This window comes from Oncorhynchus keta, unplaced genomic scaffold (assembly GCF_023373465.1).
Source record: "Oncorhynchus keta strain PuntledgeMale-10-30-2019 unplaced genomic scaffold, Oket_V2 Un_contig_907_pilon_pilon, whole genome shotgun sequence".
Classification (NCBI taxonomy): domain Eukaryota; kingdom Metazoa; phylum Chordata; class Actinopteri; order Salmoniformes; family Salmonidae; genus Oncorhynchus; species Oncorhynchus keta.
Genome location: NW_026290378.1, coordinates 52,501 through 72,500, shown reverse-complemented (window position 1 = coordinate 72,500; position 20,000 = coordinate 52,501). Strand labels below are relative to the sequence as shown.

Genomic DNA, 20,000 nt, shown 5'->3' with positions numbered 1-20,000 from the left:
GGAGAGGAGAGATGGGTTCTCCTAGTCTGTCTGGAGAGGAGAGATGGGTTCTCCCTAGTCTGTCTGGAGAGGAGAGATGGGTTCTCCCTAGTCTGTCTGGAGAGGAGAGATGGGTTCTCCCTAGTCTGTCTGGAGAGGAGAGATGGGTTCTCCCTAGTCTGTCTGGAGAAGAGAGATGGGTTCTCCTAGTCTGTCTGGAGAGGAGAGATGGGTTCTCCTAGTCTGTTGGAGAGGAGAGATGGGTTCTCCCTAGTCTGTCTGGAGAGAGAGATGGGTTCTCCTAGTTTGTCTGGAGAGGAGAGATGGGTTCTCCCTAGTCTGTCTGGAGAGGAGAGATGGGTTCTCCCTAGTCTGTCTGGAGAGGAGAGATGGGTTCTCCCTAGTCTGTCTGGAGAGGAGATGGGTTCTCCCTAGTCTGTCTGGAGAGGAGAGATGGGTTCTCCTAGTCTGTCTGGAGAATGTCTGTCTGGAGAGGAGAGATGGGTTCTCCTAGTTTGTCTGGAGAAATGCTCTTACAACCTGCACTCTCTCCTCTCCTCCACAATAGAACATCCATTTAAAAATATGGTAAAAAGCGTCATGTTTTAAGCCACTTTGATCTCCCCCGAGGGTAAAATCAGAGATAATGTTCTCTGATAGGTTTTACTACGTTATGAATAGCATCAAGCTTCACACTTACTAAATGTCAGTGCAGTTGTTGCCCTGTGAGTTTTAGTATGGGCGAGCTACTTCCATTTTTCCTCAAAAACCTTTTCCAGGTAATTGCATAGTTTCTCATCTGCAAGTATTTTGGTGGATTCTTTAGGCAGAAATGTTGGATGCATCCACAGAAAACTGTTAACTTCCAGCAAAGCTGTAAATGTCTGATGATGATGTGTGGAAGGTGTCACCAAAGCATGACTGAACTTTTCTAGATATTGAGATGCTCCATCTCACAGGAAAGAGTCATTTCCTTTTTTGGAGTGGGAAGGGGGGGTTAGTATAGTTTATGCACACACACACACACACACACACACACACACACAACATGGTAACACACACACACACACCACTTTGACACACACACACACACACACACACACACACACACAAACACACACACACACACACACACACTGTGAGTATAGAAGTATGGGCACACACACACACACACATTCTTTAGGCACAAATGTTGGATGCATCACACAAAACTGTTAACTTCAGCAAAGCTGTAAATGTCTGATGATGATGTGTGGAAGGTGTCACAAAGCATGACTGAACTTTTCTAGATATTGACACACATCACACACACACACACACACACACACACAAGGGGGGTTACACACACACACACACACACACACACACACACACACACACACACACACACACACACACACACACACACACACACACACACACACACACACACACACACACACACACACACACACACACACACACACACACACACACACACACACACACACACACACACACACACACACACACACGAACACACACACACAACACACACGAACACACACGAACAACACAGACAAACACACACCAATATCATGAACAGCAGTGCCTTCTCTATAAACCAATAGTGATGGGACATGATGTCCCTGTGATGATCTCCTCTCTCTCTGCCCCTTCCCCCCTCCCTGCTGTCACCCACGACCAATTTGAGTGACAGCGGTCATCCTCCAATGACGGCTCATTAATCAAATGCAGTTGACACTGGGAGCGCTCGGTGTTGTTACCATGGAGACAATGAGGCACTGCCCTCTGCACAGAGTGGAACTCTCCCGTCTGTTTCAGCCCTGCCCCAGAGCACTGGCACTCAATACCAATGCCTGTCAGTGCCAGTCAATGCCAGTCAGCATTGGCATGGTTATAAATCATAGTGATTAACTATGAACCAGAGATGAGTCCTATATGTATTGACTGAAGAGGAGTGAAGGGTGTCTGTGTGTGAGCTGATATTGATATCTGATAATCATGAAATAACCCAACACCCATACCTTCACTCATACTCCCCTCCTTCTCTCCTCCTCTCTTTCTCACTTCCTCTCCTTCACTCCTACCTTGTTTCTCTGTCTGTAACCAGGCTATAACTCTGTGTGTATCTCTCTCTCTGTGTAGATGACGAGGGTACCAGTGGAAGCCTGTGGCCAGTACTCCACCTGCAGCGAGTGTCTGGGCTCAGGAGACCCTCACTGTGGCTGGTGTGTCCTGCACAACATGTAAGTGCAATACAAAGCAATTTACATCAGTTTGAAGTTTTCTGAAATGTTTTCTACAATACTGCTGTCGAGTGGTATTGATCAAATGTGACTCATGAACAGACAGGTGGTCTGTGTTTGGCTGGGTGGGTTGAGTAGGGATGAGACGCCTGGGCCAATGCACTTAGGGGCCTTACCGCCACTCCCAGACTCAGATAGGGTTCCTGGGGATAGGCATGCTGCCAGGCCCCTCAGATCCATTACCAACCAAAACCCCTGGCCTCGTTTTCCTTCCAGAAACCAGACTCCTCTGGGAGTATAAATACCATGATTACTGCCAGGGCACTGATGGACACAGGGAGACAGGACAGGGAGACAGGACAGGGAGACAGGACAGGGAGACAGGACAGGGAGACATGACAGGGAGACAGGACAGGGAGACATGACAGGGAGACAGGACAGGGAGACATGACAGGGAGACAGGACAGGGAGAGGACAGGACAGGGGGAGACAGGACAGGGAGGACAGGGAGGACAGGGAGACAGGGGAGACAGGACAGGGAGACAGGACAGGGGAGACAGGACAGGGAGGGAGAGGGAGGAAGAAAACTCAGAAGAACTTAGGGCGGATGTGGGTATCGTGATAGCCCACACATAGTCTCTCTCTCTCTCTCTCTCTCTCTCTCTCTCTCTCTCTCTCTCTCTCTCTCTCTCTCTCTCTCTCTCTCTCTCTCTCTCTTTCTCTCTAACTCACTTGCTCTTTTTCACTAATTGACTCACTCTATTCATCTCTCTCTTTCTCTCTTTCTCTTACACACTCACTCACATTCTCTCTCTTTCTATCTCTGTCTTTCACTCTGTATCTCGCCCTCTCTCACACACATTGTCGCTGCCAATCCCCCATACCCTCACTCCATCCCCCCTCCACTGTATTGGAGTCAGAGATAGTGCTGGCTAGAGGCCCTGGGGGCCAGGTATATTTCTCACTCCACTTTAAATTGAAAATTGGATTCTTGTGCTCTTGCTGATGGCCCTGGGGTGGTGTGTGTGTGTGTGTGTGTGTGTGTGTGTGTGTGTGTGTGTGTGTGTGTGTGTGTGTGTGTGTGTGTGTGTGTGTGTGTGTGTGTGTGTGTGTGTGTGTGTGTGTGTGTGTGTGTGTGTGTGTGTGTGTGTGTGTGTCTCCCACCCCTCCTCTGTGTATCGGTGGAGCACATCTCAGGCAGGTGTGCTCAGCACCTCCAGCCCTACACACGGCCCTGCTGGCACACAGAGGACCATGGAAGGGCAGAGAAGCTGCAGCTACTGTGACAGAGAAAACACAGTGGAACTAAAGCATTACACCATAAACGGGGATGGGAGCGACAAACTGGAAGAGAGACAGAGAGATATACACTGAACAAAAATATAAACGCAACATGTAAAGTGTTGTTCCCATACGCACATAAAGCACATTTGTTTACATTCCTGCTAGTGAGCATTTCTCCTCTGCCAAGATAATCCATCCACCTGACAGGTGTGGCATATCAAGAAACTGATTAACAGCATGATCATCACACAAGTGCACCTTGTGCGGGGGACAATAAAAGGACACTCTAAAATGTGCAGTTTTGTCACACAACAAAATGCCACAGCGTACAATTGGCATGTTGACTGCAGGAATGTCCACCAGAACTGTTACCAGATTATTTTATGTGAATTTCTCCATAAACCGCCTCCAACATAGTTTTAGAGAATCTGTCAGTACATCCAACCGACCTCAAACCAGCAGACCTGTCGGCGAGCAGCTTGCTGATGTTGTGAACAGAGTGCCCCATGGTGGCGGTGGGGTTATGGTATAGGCAGGTATGGTTTGGGATCCTGAGGCCCATTGTGACGACAATTTATTCAAGGTATCTGTGACCAACAGATGTATATCTGTATTCCCAGTCATGTGAAATCCATATATTAGTGCCTAATGAATTTACTTCAATTGATTGATTTCCTCATATGAACTGTAACTCAGTAAAATCTTTTACATTTTTGCGTATTGCGTTTATATTTTTGTTCAGTATATATACACAGTTCCTTCAGAAAGTACTCACACCCCTTGACTTTTTAGAGCCTGAATTTTAAATGGATTAAATTTAGATTTTTTAGGTCGCTGGCCTACACACAATACCCCATCAAATTGATGGAAAGTGGTGTTGTGGGAAAAACATACATCATTATACAATCATGTACACAAACAACAAGTGTGCGGTTAAAATTGGCAAAAAAACACACGTTTCTTTCCACAGGGACAGGGGGTGAGACAGGGATGCAGCTTAAGCCCCACCCTCTTCAACATATATCAACACATTGGCGAGGGCACTAGAACAGTCTGCAGCACCCGGCCTCACCCTACTAGAATCTGAAGTCAAATGTCTACTATTTGCAGATGATCGGGTGCTTCTGTACAGATTCTGTCAAACCTGGGCCCTGGCAGTAAATCTCATTAAGACAAAAATAATGGTGGTACAAAAAACGTCCAGTTGCCAGGACCACGAATACAAATTCCATCTACACACCGTTGCCCTAGAACACACAAAAAAACTATACCTACCTCGGTCTAAACATCAGCGCCACAGGTAACACCGAATAATGCATACAGAGCAGAATTAGCCCGATACCCACTAATTATCAAAATCCAGAAAAGAGACATTAAATTCTACAACCACCTAAAAGGAAGCGATTCCCAAACCTTCCATAACAATGCCATCACCTACAGAGAAATGAACCTGGAAAAGAGCCCCCTAAGCAAGCTGGTCCTGGGTCTCTGTCCACAAACACAAACAGACCCCACAGAGTCCCAGGACAGCAACACAATTAGACCCAACCAAATCATGAGAAAACAATTAGATAATTACTTGACACATTGGAAAGAATTTACAAAAACTAGGTTGCTATTTGGCCATAAACAGAGAGTACACAGTGGCAGAACACCTGACCCAAACTTTGACTATGTACAGATTCAGTAAGCAAAGCCTTGCTATTGAGAAAGGCAGCCAATGGCAGACTTGGCTCTCAAGAGAAGACAGGCTATGTGCTGACTGCCCACAAAATGAGGTGGAAACTGAGCTGATCTTCCTAACCTCCTGGCAAATGTATGCCCATATTAGAGACACTTATTTCCCTCAGATTACACAGATCCAGAAAGAAATCAAAAACAAATCCAATTTTGATAAACTCCCATATCTATTGGGTGAAATACCACAGTGTGCCATCACAGCAGCAAGATTTCTGACCTGTTGTCACAAGAAAAGGGCAACCAGTGAAGAACAAACACAATTGTAAATACAACCCATATTTATGTTAATTAATTTTTCCTTTGGTACTTTAACTATTTTCACATCCTTACAAAACTTTATTAAGACATAATATACATAATATACAGTACTTCCGGCGCCGACAGAGACGCCTCACTTCGTGTTCCTAGGAATCTATGCAGTATTTTGTTTTTTTATGTATTATTTCTTACACTGTTACCCCAGGAAATCTAAAGTCTTATTACATACAGCCGGGAAGAACTACTGGATATAAGAAGTTGTTCTCATATCCAATAGTTCCTCCCAACTCACCAACATCCTCTCAACTCACCAGCATTATGACTAGGAATACGACTTTCCCAAAGCGGATCCACTGTCTGGTCCACCACCCAGGACAATGGATCGGATCGCAGCCGGCGACCGGCAAAACAACGGTGTCGCAGAATGGGCAGACGGAGCGGTCTTCTGGTCAGGCTCCGTGAGACGGGCACATCGGGCACCTCTCCCGAGTATACAACTCGCCAATGTCCAGTCTCTTGACAACAAGGTAGATGAAATCCGAGCAAGGGTTGCCTTCCAGAGAGACATCAGAGATGGCAACATTCTCTGTTTCACGGAAACATGGCTCACTCGGGATACATTATCAGAGTCGGTACAGCCACCTGGTTTCTTCATGCATTGGGCCTACAGAAACAAACATCTCTCTGGTAAGAAGAAGGGCGGGGGTGTATGCCTTATGATTAACGAGACGTGGTGTGATCATAACAAGTCATAACAAGTTCATTTTGTTCACCTTACAGTCAAATGCCGACCGCATTATTTACCAAGAGCATTCTCTTCGATTACAATCACAGTTGTGTATCTCCCCCCCAAGTAGACCCATCGACGGCCCTGAAAGAACTTCATTGGACTCTATGTAAACTAGAGACCACATATCCTGAGGCTGCATTTACTGTAGCTGGGGATTTTAACAAGGCTAATCTGAAAACAAGGCTCCCTAAATTTTATCAGCATATCGAATGCGCGACCCAGGCTGGCAAAATCCTGGATCATTGTTGTTCTAAATTCCGTGACGCATACAAAGCCCTCCCCCGCCCTCCTTTCGGAAAATCTGACCACGACTCCATTTTGTTGCTCCCAGCCTATAGACAGAAACTAAAACAGGAAACGCCCGTGCTCAGGTCTGTTCAACGCTGGTCCGACCAATCGGATTCCACGCTTCAAGATTGCTTCAATCACATGGACTGGGATATGTTCAACATATCGTCGGACAACAACATTCATGTATACGTTGATTCGGTGAGCGAGTTTATTAGCAAGTGCATCGGTGATGTTGTACCCACAGTGACTATTAAAACCTTCCCCAACCAGAAACCGTGGATTGATGGCAGCATTCACGTAAAACTGATATCAGGGCAAAGCGACCGGAAACATGACCAAATTAAAACAGTGTAGCTATTCCCTCCGCAAGGCAATCAAACAAGCTAAGCGTCAGTATAGAGACAAAGTAGAATCTCAATTCAACGGCTCAGACACAAGAGGTATGTGGCAGGGTCTACAGTCAATCACGGACTCCAAAAAGAATACTAGCACAGCAGCGCCTCTTCAACCTCAGGAGGCGGATAAAAAACACTCACAAACTTTTAGATGCACAATCGAGAGCATCCTGTCGGGCTGTATCACCGCCTGGTACTGCAACGGCTCCCCCCACAACCCAAAGGCTCTCCAGAGGGTAGTGAGGTCTGCACAATGCATCACCGGGGGCAAACTACCTGGCCTCTAGGACACCTACAAAACCCGATGTCACCGGAAGGCCATAAAGATCATCAAGGACAACAACCACCGAGCCACTGCCTGTTCACCCCGCCATCATCCAGAAGGCGAGGTCAGTACAGGTGCATCAAAGCTGGGACCGAGAGACTGAAAAACAGCTTCTATCTCAAGGCCATCAGACTGTTTCATCTCTAGCCACTCTAATAATTATAAATTGGATGTAATAAATGTATCACTAGCCACTTTAAACAATGCCACTTTATAAATTGTTTACATACCCTACATTACTCATCTCATATGTATATACTGTACTCTATACCATCTACTGCATCTTGCCTTATGTCGTTCGGCCATCACTCATCCATATATTTATATGTACATATTCTTATTCATTACTTTACACTTGTGTGCATAAGGTAGTTGTTGTGAAATTGTCAGATTTCTTGTTAGATATTACTGCATGGTCGGAACTAGAAGCACAAGCATTTCGATACATTCGCATTAACATCTGCCAACCATGTGTATGTGACAAATACATTTTGATTTGATTTGAAAGGACATTTGAAATGTCTTTATTCTTTTTGAACTGGTTCACTGTAAATTTGTATTGTTTATTTAGCTTTTGTTTATTATCTATTTCACTTGCTTTGGCAATGTTAACATATGTTTCCCATGCCAATAAAGCCCTTGAATTGAAATTGAATTGCCAAAATCAGAGAACACAGCTAGTAAGTGAGGAAAGAGTGACGCAGAGAGAGCTAGTGACAGAGGGAAAGAAAGGAGGGGCTTGTAAAGTGTGTGTGTGTGTGTGTGTGTGTGTGTGTGTGTGTGTGTGTGTGTGTGTGTGTGTGTGTGTGTGTGTGTGTGTGTGTGTGTGTGTGTGTGTGTGTGTGTGTGTGTATGTGTGTGTGTGTGTGTGTGTGTGTGTGTGTGTGTGTGTGTGTGTGTGTGTGTGTGTGTGTGTGTTGATGTCTCAGGGGTGGAGAGTGCATTAGCGGACAGAGTACACAGCCTTGGTGTGTCTGTGTTGCTCCACCACTGGAGGTCAAAGGCAAAGTCACAAAGTGAGACCTTGTTTGTGTCCTCTATTCTCCTCTCACCATAGACTCTATTCATCTCCTCTCCTTCAGTGTCTCACCATAGACTCTATTCATCTATTCTCCTCTCCTTCTCCTCTCAACATAGACTCTATTCATCTCTTCTCTCCTTTAGTGTCTCACCATAGACTCTATTAATCTCTTCTCCTCTCCTCCTCTCACCATAGACTCTATGTCTCACCATAGACTCCTCTCTCCTCTCTGTCTCACCATAGACTCTATTCATCTCCTCTCCTTCAGTGTCTTACCATAGACTCTATTCATAGACTCTATTCATCTTCTCCTTCAGTGTCTCACCATAGACTCTATTCATCTCCTCTCCTTCAGTGTCTCACCATAGACTCTATTCATCTCCTCTCCTTCATCTCTATTCATCTCTTCTCTTCTCCTTCAGTGTCTCAACATAGACTCTATTCATCTCTTCTCTCCTTTAGTGTCTCACCATAGACTCTATTCATCTATTCTCCTCTCCTTCTCCTCTCACCATAGACTCTATTCATCTCTTCTCTTCTTTAGTGTCTCACCATAGACTCTATTCATCTCCTCTCCTTCAGTGTCTCAACATGGACTCTATTCATCTCTTCTCCTCTCCTTTAGTGTCTCACCATAGACTCTACTAATCTCTTCTCCTCTCACCATAGACTCTATTCATCTCTTCTCTCCTTTAGTGTCTCACCATAGACTCTATTAATCTCTTCTCCTCTCCTTTAGTGTCTCACTATAGACTCTATTCATCTCTACTCTCCTTTAGTGTCTCACTATAGACTCTATTCGCCTCTCCTCTCCTTCAATGTCTCACCATAGACTCTTCATCTCTTCTCTTCTCCTTCAGTGTCTCACCATAGACTCTATAAATCTCTTCTCCTCTCACCATAGACTCTATTCATCTCTTCTCCTCTCACCATAGACTCTATTCATCTCTTCTCCTCTCGCCATAGACTCTATTAATCTCTTCTTCCTCAGTGTCTCACCATAGACTCTATCCATCTCTTCTTCTCTCCTTCAGTGTCTCACCATAGACTCTATTAATCTCTTCTCCTCTCACCATAGACTCTATTCATCTCCTCTCCTTCAGTGTCTCATCATAGACTCTATTCATCTCCTCTCCTTCAGTGTCTCACCATAGACTCTATTAATCTCTTCTCCTCTCACCATAGACTCTATTCATCTCCTCTCCTTCAGTGTCTCACCATAGACTCTATTCATCTCCTCTCCTTCAGTGTCTCACCATAGACTCTATTCATCTCCTCTCCTTCAGTGTCTCACCATAGACTCTATTCATCTCCTCTCCTTCAGTGTCTCACCATAGACTCTATTCATCTCCTCTCCTTCAGTGTCTCACCATAGACTCTATTCATCTCCTCTCCTTCAGTGTCTCACCATAGACTCTATTCATCTCTTCTCCTCTCACCATAGACTCTATTCATCTCTTCTCCTCTCACCATAGACTCTATTCATCTCTTCTCCTCTCACCATAGACTCTATTAATCTCTCCTCCTCTCACCATAGACTCTATTCATCTCTTCTCCTCTCACCATAGACTCTATTCATCTCTTCTCCTCTCACCATAGACTCTATTCATCTCTTCTCCTCTCACCATAGACTCTATTCATCTCTTCTCCTCTCACCATAGACTCTATTCATCTCTTCTCCTCTCACCATAGACTCTATTCATCTCTTCTCCTCTCACCATAGACTCTATTCATCTCTTCTCCTCTCACCATAGACTCTATTCATCTCTTCTCCTCTCACCATAGACTCTATTCATCTCTTCTCCTCTCACCATAGACTCTATTCATCTCTTCTCCTCTCACCATAGACTCTATTCATCTCTTCTCCTCTCACCATAGACTCTATTCATCTCTTCTCCTCTCACCATAGACTCTATTAATCTCTTCTCCTCTCACCATAGACTCTATTCATCTCTTCTCCTCTCACCATAGACTCTATTCATCTCTTCTCCTCTCACCATAGACTCTATTCATCTCCTCTCCTCTCACCATAGACTCTATTCATCTCTTCTCCTCTCACCATAGACTCTATTCATCTCTTCTCCTCTCACCATAGACTCTATTCATCTCTTCTCCTCTCACCATAGACTCTATTCATCTCTTCTCCTCTCACCATAGACTCTATTCATCTCTTCTCCTCTCACCATAGACTCTATTCATCTCTTCTCCTCTCACCATAGACTCTATTCATCTCTTCTCCTCTCACCATAGACTCTATTCATCTCTTCTCCTCTCACCATAGACTCTATTCATCTCTTCTCCTCTCACCATAGACTCTATTCATCTCTTCTCCTCTCACCATAGACTCTATTCATCTCTTCTCCTCTCACTCATAGACTCTATTCATCTCTTCTCCTCTCACCATAGACTCTATTCATCTCTTCTCCTCTCACCATAGACTCTATTCATCTCTTTCCTCTCACCATAGACTCTACATCTCTATTCATCTCTTCTCCTCTCACCATAGACTCTATTCATCTCTTCTCCTCTCACCATAGACTCTATTCATCTCTTCTCCTCTCACCATAGACTCTATTCATCTCTTCTCCTCTCACCATAGACTCTATTCATCTCTTCTCCCTCTCACCATAGACTCTATTCATCTCTTCTCCTCTCACCATAGACTCTATTCATCTCTTCTCCTCTCACCATAGACTCTATTCATCTCTTCTCCTCTCACCATAGACTCTATTCATCTCTTCTCCTCTCACCATAGACTCTATTCATCTCTTCTCCTCTCACCATAGACTCTATTCATCTCTTCTCCTCTCACCATAGACTCTATTCATCTCCTCTTCTCCTCTCATAGACTCTATTCATCTCTTCTCCTCTCACCATAGACTCTATTCATCTCTTCTCCTCTCACCATAGACTCTATTCATCTCTTCTCCTCACCATAGACTCTATTCATCTCTTCTCCTCTCACCATAGACTCTATTCATCTCTTCTCCTCTCACCATAGACTCTATTCATCTCTTCTCCTCTCACCATAGACTCTATTCATCTCCTCTCCTCTCACCATAGACTCTATTCATCTCTTCTCCTCTCACCATAGACTCTATTCATCTCTTCTCCTCTCACCATAGACTCTATTCATCTCTTCTCCTCTCACCATAGACTCTATTCATCTCTTCTCTTAGTTAGATAGTTTGATCGGTCATACATGTTGCTGGGATGTAAACATTGAGTTTTATTTTTTGGTGTCTGATGTAAGGCAACACACAATGAGTTTTGTGTGTTACATCACATAATACTCATTATGACACAACACAATCCTTACACAATACTCATTATGACACAACACACAATAATTTAAAGATATAAACAGTGCCAATATTTGTGGATAAGCTGTGTGTCTGTGTGTCTGTATGTTAGTATGTGTGTGTGTTAGTGTGTTTGTGTGTTAGTGTGTTTGTCTGCCAATGTGTCTGTGTGTTAGTGTTGGTGTGTGTGTGTGTGTGTGTGTGTGTGTGTGTGTGTGTGTGTGTGTGTGTGTGTGTGTGTGTGTGTGTGTGTGTGTGTGTGTGTGTGTGTGTGTGTGTGTGTGTGTGTGTGTGTGTGTGTGTGTGTGTGTGTGTGTGTGTGTGTGTGTGTGTGTGAGTGTATGTGTTTGTGTGTTTGTGTGTGTGTGTGTGTGTGTGTGTGTGTGTGTGTGTGTGTGTGTGTGTGTGTGTGTGTGTGTGTGTGTGTGTGTGTGTGTGTGTGTGTGTGTGTGTGTTAGTGTGTCTGTGTGTTAGTGTGTATTTTTGTGTGTTTGTAAGTGTGTGTGTGTCTGTATGTTATTGTGTCTGTGTGTCTGTGTGTAGTGTGTCTGTGTGTTCGTGTGTCTGTGTGTCTGCGTGCTAGTGTGTCTGTGTGTTAGTGTGTCTGTGTGCTAGTGTGTCTGTGTGTTAGTGTGTGCCTGTGTGTTAGTGTGTGTGTGTCTGTGTGTCTGTGTGTTAGTGTGTATGTGTGTCTGTGTGTTAGTGTGTATTTTTGTGTGTTTGTAAGTGTGTGTGTGTCTGTATGTTATTGTGTCTGTGTGTCTGTGTGTCTGTGTGTAGTGTGTCTGTGTGTTCGTGTGTCTGTGTGTCTGCGTGCTAGTGTGTCTGTGTGTTAGTGTGTCTGTGTGCTAGTGTGTCTATGTGTTAGTGTGTGCCTGTGTGTTAGTGTGTGTGTGTCTGTGTGCTAGTGTGTCTGTGTGTTAGTGTGTGTCTGTGTGTTAGTGTGTGTCTGTGTGTTAGTGTGTCTGTGTGCTAGTGTGTCTGTGTGTTAGTGTGTGTCTGTGTGTTAGTGTGTGTGTGTGTGTGTGTGTATGTGTGTTAGTGTGTCTGTGTTAGTGTGTATTTTTGTGTGTTTGTAAGTGTGTGTGTGTCTGTATGTTAGTGTGTCTGTGTGTCTCTGTGTTAGTGTGTCTGTGTGTCTCTGTGTTAGTGTGTGTGTGTCTGTGTGTTAGTGTGTGTCTGTGTGTGTGTGTGTGTGTGTGTGTGTGTGTGTGTGTGTGTGTGTGTGTGTGTGTGTGTGTGTGTGTGTGTGTGTGTGTGTGTGTGTGTGTGTGTGTGTGTGTGTGTGTGAGCGTGTGTGTGTGTGTGTGTGTGTGTGTGTGTGTACGTATGTTTGTATGTGTGTGTCCCTCATAGTCCTCTTTGTTCCATGAGATGTTGTTTAATCCGTTTTTAAAGGTCATTTGCTGTTTGCTGAGTAAATGGAGATGGAAGATAGTTCCATGTGATCATTTCTCCGTATAATACTGTTCATTGCCATGAATTTGTTTTGGACTTGGGGACTGTAAAGAGACCCATGGTGGCATGTCTTGGGGACTGTGAAGAGACCCCTGGTGGAATGTCTTGTGTGGTATGTATGGGAGTCTGAGCTGAATGTTATTTGATTGCGTAGGTAATGTAATCAGGTGAATAGCAGCAGTTGGCTATAGACATGGGGTTCTGGCCTGTCACAGCCAATAGGTGTGTGACTTCCAGCCAGCCAGCCAGCGTTATAGGTCTATTGACCTGGATGTCCTTAAAGGCAGAGGTAATTTATGGCCACAGATTGTTCTGTCAGATCGGGCCAGATACAATACCACTTGTCTCGTCTATTTCCTCCAAGCGAGCGCTCGCCTGCCTTGCTGCTGTCTTGTCCTGCAGGAGAATTAGTGTCAAGAGGAGAAGGGAAGAGAACAGAAATTGGTCACTTACAGGCGGTCTCTCCACTGTAGGGGAACATGGATTAGAGAGGGGTTGGTTGGTACTACCCAGATGGGGCATAAATGTGTCTCTGGTCTGTTCCACATCCGCCTCTCTGACTGTTAGTTCTTGTTTGATTGAACCCTTATTTCAGCAGGTAAGTGTACTGTAAACACATTCTCATTTACAGCAACAACCTGGGGAATAGTTACAGGGGAGAGGAGGGGGGATGAATGAGCCAATTGGAAGCTGTGGATGATTAGGTGGCAGTGATGGTATGAGGGCCAGATTGGGAATTTAGCCAAGTTAACATCCCTACTCTTAAAATGAGTGCAGTGTGTTATTTAGTGACCACAGAGAGTCAGGACACCCTTATATACGAATATCCCCAATCACTGTCCTGGCGTATTGAGATATTTTTTTAGACCAGAGGAAAGAGTGCCTCCTACTGGCCCTCCAACACCACTTCCAGCAGCATGTGGTCTCCCATCCAGGGACCGACCAGAACTGTCCCTGTTTAGCTTGGGTGGTATGCTGCTGGCTGTTCTGTCTGGCTGTTATTCTCCCCCTGCTGCCGTCAGGAAGCATTGAGCGTCTCTCACTCTCTCTCACTCTCACTCTCTCTCTCTATTCGTCTACTCCATGCTCTCTCTCTCTCTCTCTCTCTCTCTCTCTCTCTCTCTCTCTCTCTCTCTCTCTCTCTCTCAGTCTACTCCATGCTCTCTCTCTCTCTCTTTCTCTGTTTGTCTACTCCATGCTCTCTCTCTCTCTTTTTCTCTGTTTGTCTACTCCATGCTCTCTCTCTCTCTCTCTCTCTCTCTCTCTCTCTCTCTCTCTCTCTCTCTCTCTCAGTCTACTCCATGCTCTCTCTCTCTCTCTTTCTCTATTTGTCTACTCCAAGCTCTCTCTCTCTCTCTCTCTCTCTCTCTCTCTCTATTCGTCTACTCCATGCTCTCTCTCTCTCTCTTTCTCTATTCGTCTACTCCAAGCTCTCTCTCTCTCTCTTTAGCGCACTCTCTCTCTCCATCTCTCTTTTCTCATGTCCCCATGCCCAGAATAGTAGAATAGTGAGTGGGTGAGTGTGTTAGTGAGCAAAGGAGGAGGGCACAGAAACGTAGAAACAGCATCCCTCTCTGATGGAGACAGGACACCTGATCTCTGGTGCCCCTCCACCTTGCTAGTCTGATGGATTGGCTGAGTCCCCCCCTCTGAATACTTAACAGGGTCCAGGTAACTTGAGCCCCCCGCAGAGACAGGACCACAGAGCCCTGGGGCGGCAGCCTTGTGTCCCAATAACCATGTTTTGTCAGCTGTAAACTCATAACACACTGTTCCATGGTTAGAAAGACCAATTCAAAACACACCTCAGACAACCGCCTTGTCTTTCTTCAAGTCTCGCAAGTATTGTTTTTGAAGATGGGTGGAGGGGGCGGAGTCGACAGTGCAACAAGTGGGTGGCGACAGTGTGTGTGTGGGTTGTTGTTGGGGGGTAAAGAGATATATGGCCGCTGTCAGAGGCCCCCGATCTTTCAACGCGAACGGCTGGTTAGTCCGTCGCCCAAGCCGCGGATTCCTACATTAAAAGGATTCCAATAAAAGCCTGGGAAAATGTTGGGTTGGACGTGCCAGGCATGTTCAATGACCAAGCCATACACTTGGCATACAGACCACTGAGATGCCTCCCAAATGTCTTTCTTTTTCCTACATAGTGCATTACTTTTGACCAGGGCCCATAAGGCTAAAGTGGTGCACTATGTAGGGAATATAGTGCCATTTGGGATGCAACCTGGGTTTATTCTTCACCCCCCTTTCCGTTTCCTAATCCGTCCTGTAGATGTTTCTACTATTGGTTAATGTGAGACGATCCATATGTGGCTTTCACTGATTGAATATTGCGATATCTGCCAAATTGAGTCCTCTTTTGGAATGATCATGCAGAAAAATCAATTACGGAAAGTCTATCAAGGATGGACTATCGACTGCCATTGTGTCATGCAAGTCATCAATATGGTGTCAATTCTGACTGTATAGGTGTCTCTTGGTACAGATGTCACTCCCGTTGTATGACAGAGAATTCACACGGACAGTTAACCTCTCTGTCTTCAAGGATTCTATGCCCCTCCATCCATCCCTCCTCCCCCTCCTCCCCCCACCCCCACCCCCACTCCTCCTCCCCCACCCCCTCACCCCCCTCCTCCCCTTCCCTCCCCCCTCATCCTTCCATCACCCCCCACCCCTCCTCCTCCCCTTTCCCTCCCCCTCCTCCTTCCTCCATCCCCCCACCCCCACCCCCACTCCCTCCTTCCTCCACCATCACCCCCTCCCTCCTCCTTTCCCTCCCTCCTCCTTCCACCATCACCCCCCCCCCCCCACCCCTCCTCCTCCCCTTCCCTCCCCCTCCTCCTTCCACCATCACCCCCCACCCCCACCCCTCCTCCCTCCCCCACCCTCCCCCTCCTCCCCCTTCCACCATCACCCCCCCCACCCCCCCCTCCTCCACATCGATACATAGTGGGAAGGGGGCAGAGCGGATGGACATTGGGCTGTAATGGACACTCAGACACCCTGGATCTGGGACCAGAGGGAGCAGCAGACTGCTGCAGATAATACACTATTGATCCACACACACACACACACACACACACCACACACACACACACACACACACACACACACACACACACACACACACACACACACACACACACACACACACATTATTACACACACACACACACACACACATTACACATTATTATTATTACACACACACACACACACACACACACACACACACACACACACACGCTAATCAAGCTTCCCAATGGGTACAAACATCAATTCAACATGGACACGTGGAAACAACGTTGATTCAACCAGTGTGTGCCCAGTGGGATATCTGCTCTTTACATCCCAGCGGGTTGCTTCTGCCCCAGTACACAACTCATCTGCACCATACCAACTCAATCACCAGCACTTCTCATCTCTGCTCAACATCATCTGTACCATACCAACTCAATCACCAGCACTTCTCATCTCTGCTCAACTCATCTGTACCATACCAACTCAATCACCAACACTTCTCATCTCTGCTCAACTCATCTGTACCATACCAACTCAATCACCAGCACTTCTCATCACTGCTCAACTCATCTGTACCATACCAACTCAATCACCAGCACTTCTCATCTCTGCTCAACTCATCTGTACCATACCAACTCAATCACCAGCACTTCTCATCTCTGCTCAACTCATCTGTACCATACCAACTCAATCACCAACACTTCTCATCTCTGCTCAACTCATCTGTACCATACCAACTCAATCACCAGCACTTCTCTCATCTCTGCTCAACTCATCTGTACCATACCAAATCAATCACCAGCACTTCTCTCATCTCTGCTCAACTCATCTGTACCATACCAAATCAATCACCAGCACTTCTCTCATCTCTGCTCAACTCATCTGTACCATACCAACTCAATCACCAACACTTCTCTCATCTCTGCTCAACTCATCTGTACCATACCAACTCAATCACCAGCACTTCTCATCTCTGCTCAACTCATCTGTACCATACCAACTCAATCACCAGCACTTCTCATCTCTGCTCAACTCATCTGTACCATACCAACTCAATCACCAACACTTCTCTCATCTCTGCTCAACTCATCTGTACATACCAACTCAATCACCAACACTTCTCATCTCTGCTCAACTCATCTGTACCATACCAACTCAATCACCAGCACTTCTCATCTCTGCTCAACTCATCTGTACCATACCAACTCAATCACCAGCACTTCTCATCTCTGCTCAACTCATCTGTACCATACCAACTCAATCACCAACACTTCTCATCTCTGCTCAACTCATCTGTACCATACCAACTCAATCACCAGCACTTCTCATCTCTGCTCAACTCATCTGTACCATACCAACTCAATCACCAGCACTTCTCATCTCTGCTCAACTCATCTGTACCATACCAACTCAATCACCAACACTTCTCATCTCTGCTCAACTCATCTGTACCATACCAACTCAATCACCAGCACTTCTCATCTCTGCTCAACTCATCTGTACCATACCAACTCAATCACCAACACTTCTCATCTCTGCTCAACTCATCTGTACCATACCAACTCAATCACCAACACTTCTCATCTCTGCTCAACTCATCTGTACCATACCAACTCAATCACCAGCACTTCTCATCTCTGCTCAACTCATCTGTACCATACCAACTCAATCACCAGCACTTCTCATCTCTGCTCAACTCATCTGTACCATACCAACTCAATCACCAGCACTTCTCATCTCTGCTCAACTCATCTGTACCATACCAACTCAATCACCAGCACTTCTCATCTCTGCTCAACTCATCTGTACCATACCAACTCAATCACCAGCACTTCTCATCTCTGCTCAACTCATCTGTACCATACCAACTCAATCACCAGCACTTCTCATCTCTGCTCAACTCATCTGTACCATACCAACTCAATCACCAACACTTCTCATCTCTGCTCAACTCATCTGTACCATACCAACTCAATCACCAGCACTTCTCATCTCTGCTCAACTCATCTGTACCATACCAACTCAATCACCAGCACTTCTCATCTCTGCTCAACTCATCTGTACCATACCAACTCAATCACCAACACTTCTCATCTCTGCTCAACTCATCTGTACCATACCAACTCAATCACCAGCACTTCTCATCTCTGCTCAACTCATCTGTACCATACCAACTCAATCACCAGCACTTCTCATCTCTGCTCAACTCATCTGTACCATACCAACTCAATCACCAGCACTTCTCATCTCTGCTCAACTCATCTGCAACATACCAACTCAATCACCAGCACTTCTCATCTCTGCTCAACTCATCTGTACCATACCAACTCAATCACCAGCACTTCTCATCTCTGCTCAACTCATCTGTACCATACCAACTCAATCACCAGCACTTCTCATCTCTGCTCAACTCATCTGTACCATACCAACTCAATCACCAACACTTCTCATCTCTGCTCAACTCATCTGTACCATAATCACCAACTCAATCACCATACACTTCTCATCTCTGCTCAACTCATCTGTACCATACCAACTCAATCACCAGCACTTCTCATCTCTGCTCAACTCATCTGTACCATACCAACTCAATCACCAACACTTCTCATCTCTGCTCAACTCATCTGTACCATACCAACTCAATCACCAGCACTTCTCATCTCTGCTCAACTCATCTGTACCATACCAACTCAATCACCAACACTTCTCATCTCTGCTCAACTCATCTGTACCATACCAACTCAATCACCAACACTTCTCATCTCTGCTCAACTCATCTGTACCATACCAACTCAATCACCAGCACTTCTCATCTCTGCTCAACTCATCTGTACCATACCAACTCAATCACCAACACTTCTCATCTCTGCTCAACTCATCTGTACCATACCAACTCAATCACCAGCACTTCTCATCTCTGCTCAACTCATCTGTACCATACCAACTCAATCACCAACACTTCTCATCTCTGCTCAACTCATCTGTACCATACCAACTCAATCACCAGCACTTCTCATCTCTGCTCAACTCATCTGTACCATACCAACTCAATCACCAGCACTTCTCATCTCTGCTCAACTCATCTGTACCATACCAACTCAATCACCAGCACTTCTCATCTCTGCTCAACTCATCTGTACCATACCAACTCAATCACCAGCACTTCTCATCTCTCTGCTCAACTCATCTGTACCATACCAACTCAATCACCAGCACTTCTCATCTCTGCTCAACTCATCTGTACCATACCAACTCAATCACCAGCACTTCTCATCTCTGCTCAACTCATCTGTACCATACCAACTCAATCACCAGCACTTCTCATCTCTGCTCAACTCATCTGTACCATACCAACTCAATCACCAGCACTTCTCATCTCTGCTCAACTCATCTGTACCATACCAACTCAATCACCAGCACTTCTCATCTCTGCTCAACTCATCTGTACCATACCAACTCAATCACCAACACTTCTCATCTCTGCTCAACTCATCTGTACCATACCAACTCAATCACCAGCACTTCTCATCTCTGCTCAACTCATCTGTACCATACCAACTCAATCACCAGCACTTCTCATCTCTGCTCAACTCATCTGTACCATACCAACTCAATCACCAGCACTTCTCATCTCTGCTCAACTCATCTGTACCATACCAACTCAATCACCAGCACTTCTCATCTCTGCTCAACTCATCTGTACCATACCAACTCAATCACCAACACTTCTCATCTCTGCTCAACTCATCTGTACCATACCAACTCAATCACCAACACTTCTCATCTCTGCTCAATCTCATCTGTACCATACCATCTGCACTCAATCACCAGCACTTCTCATCTCTGCTCAACTCATCTGTACCATACCAACTCAATCACCAGCA

General features: G+C 45.5%; 1 protein-coding gene across 1 annotated transcript in view; it reads left to right on the top strand.

The window, feature by feature from the left end:
• The window catches only part of LOC127927029 (plexin-A4-like), a gene marked incomplete at its 3' end in the record, with an annotated part of 120,005 nt that overhangs the window by 51,769 nt on the left and 48,236 nt on the right, over window positions 1-20,000 (top strand). The window contains exon 2 of the mRNA XM_052512679.1: window positions 2,128-2,228. Coding sequence (XP_052368639.1) covers window positions 2,128-2,228 — 101 coding nt within the window. The remainder of the gene's footprint in view (window positions 1-2,127; window positions 2,229-20,000) is intronic.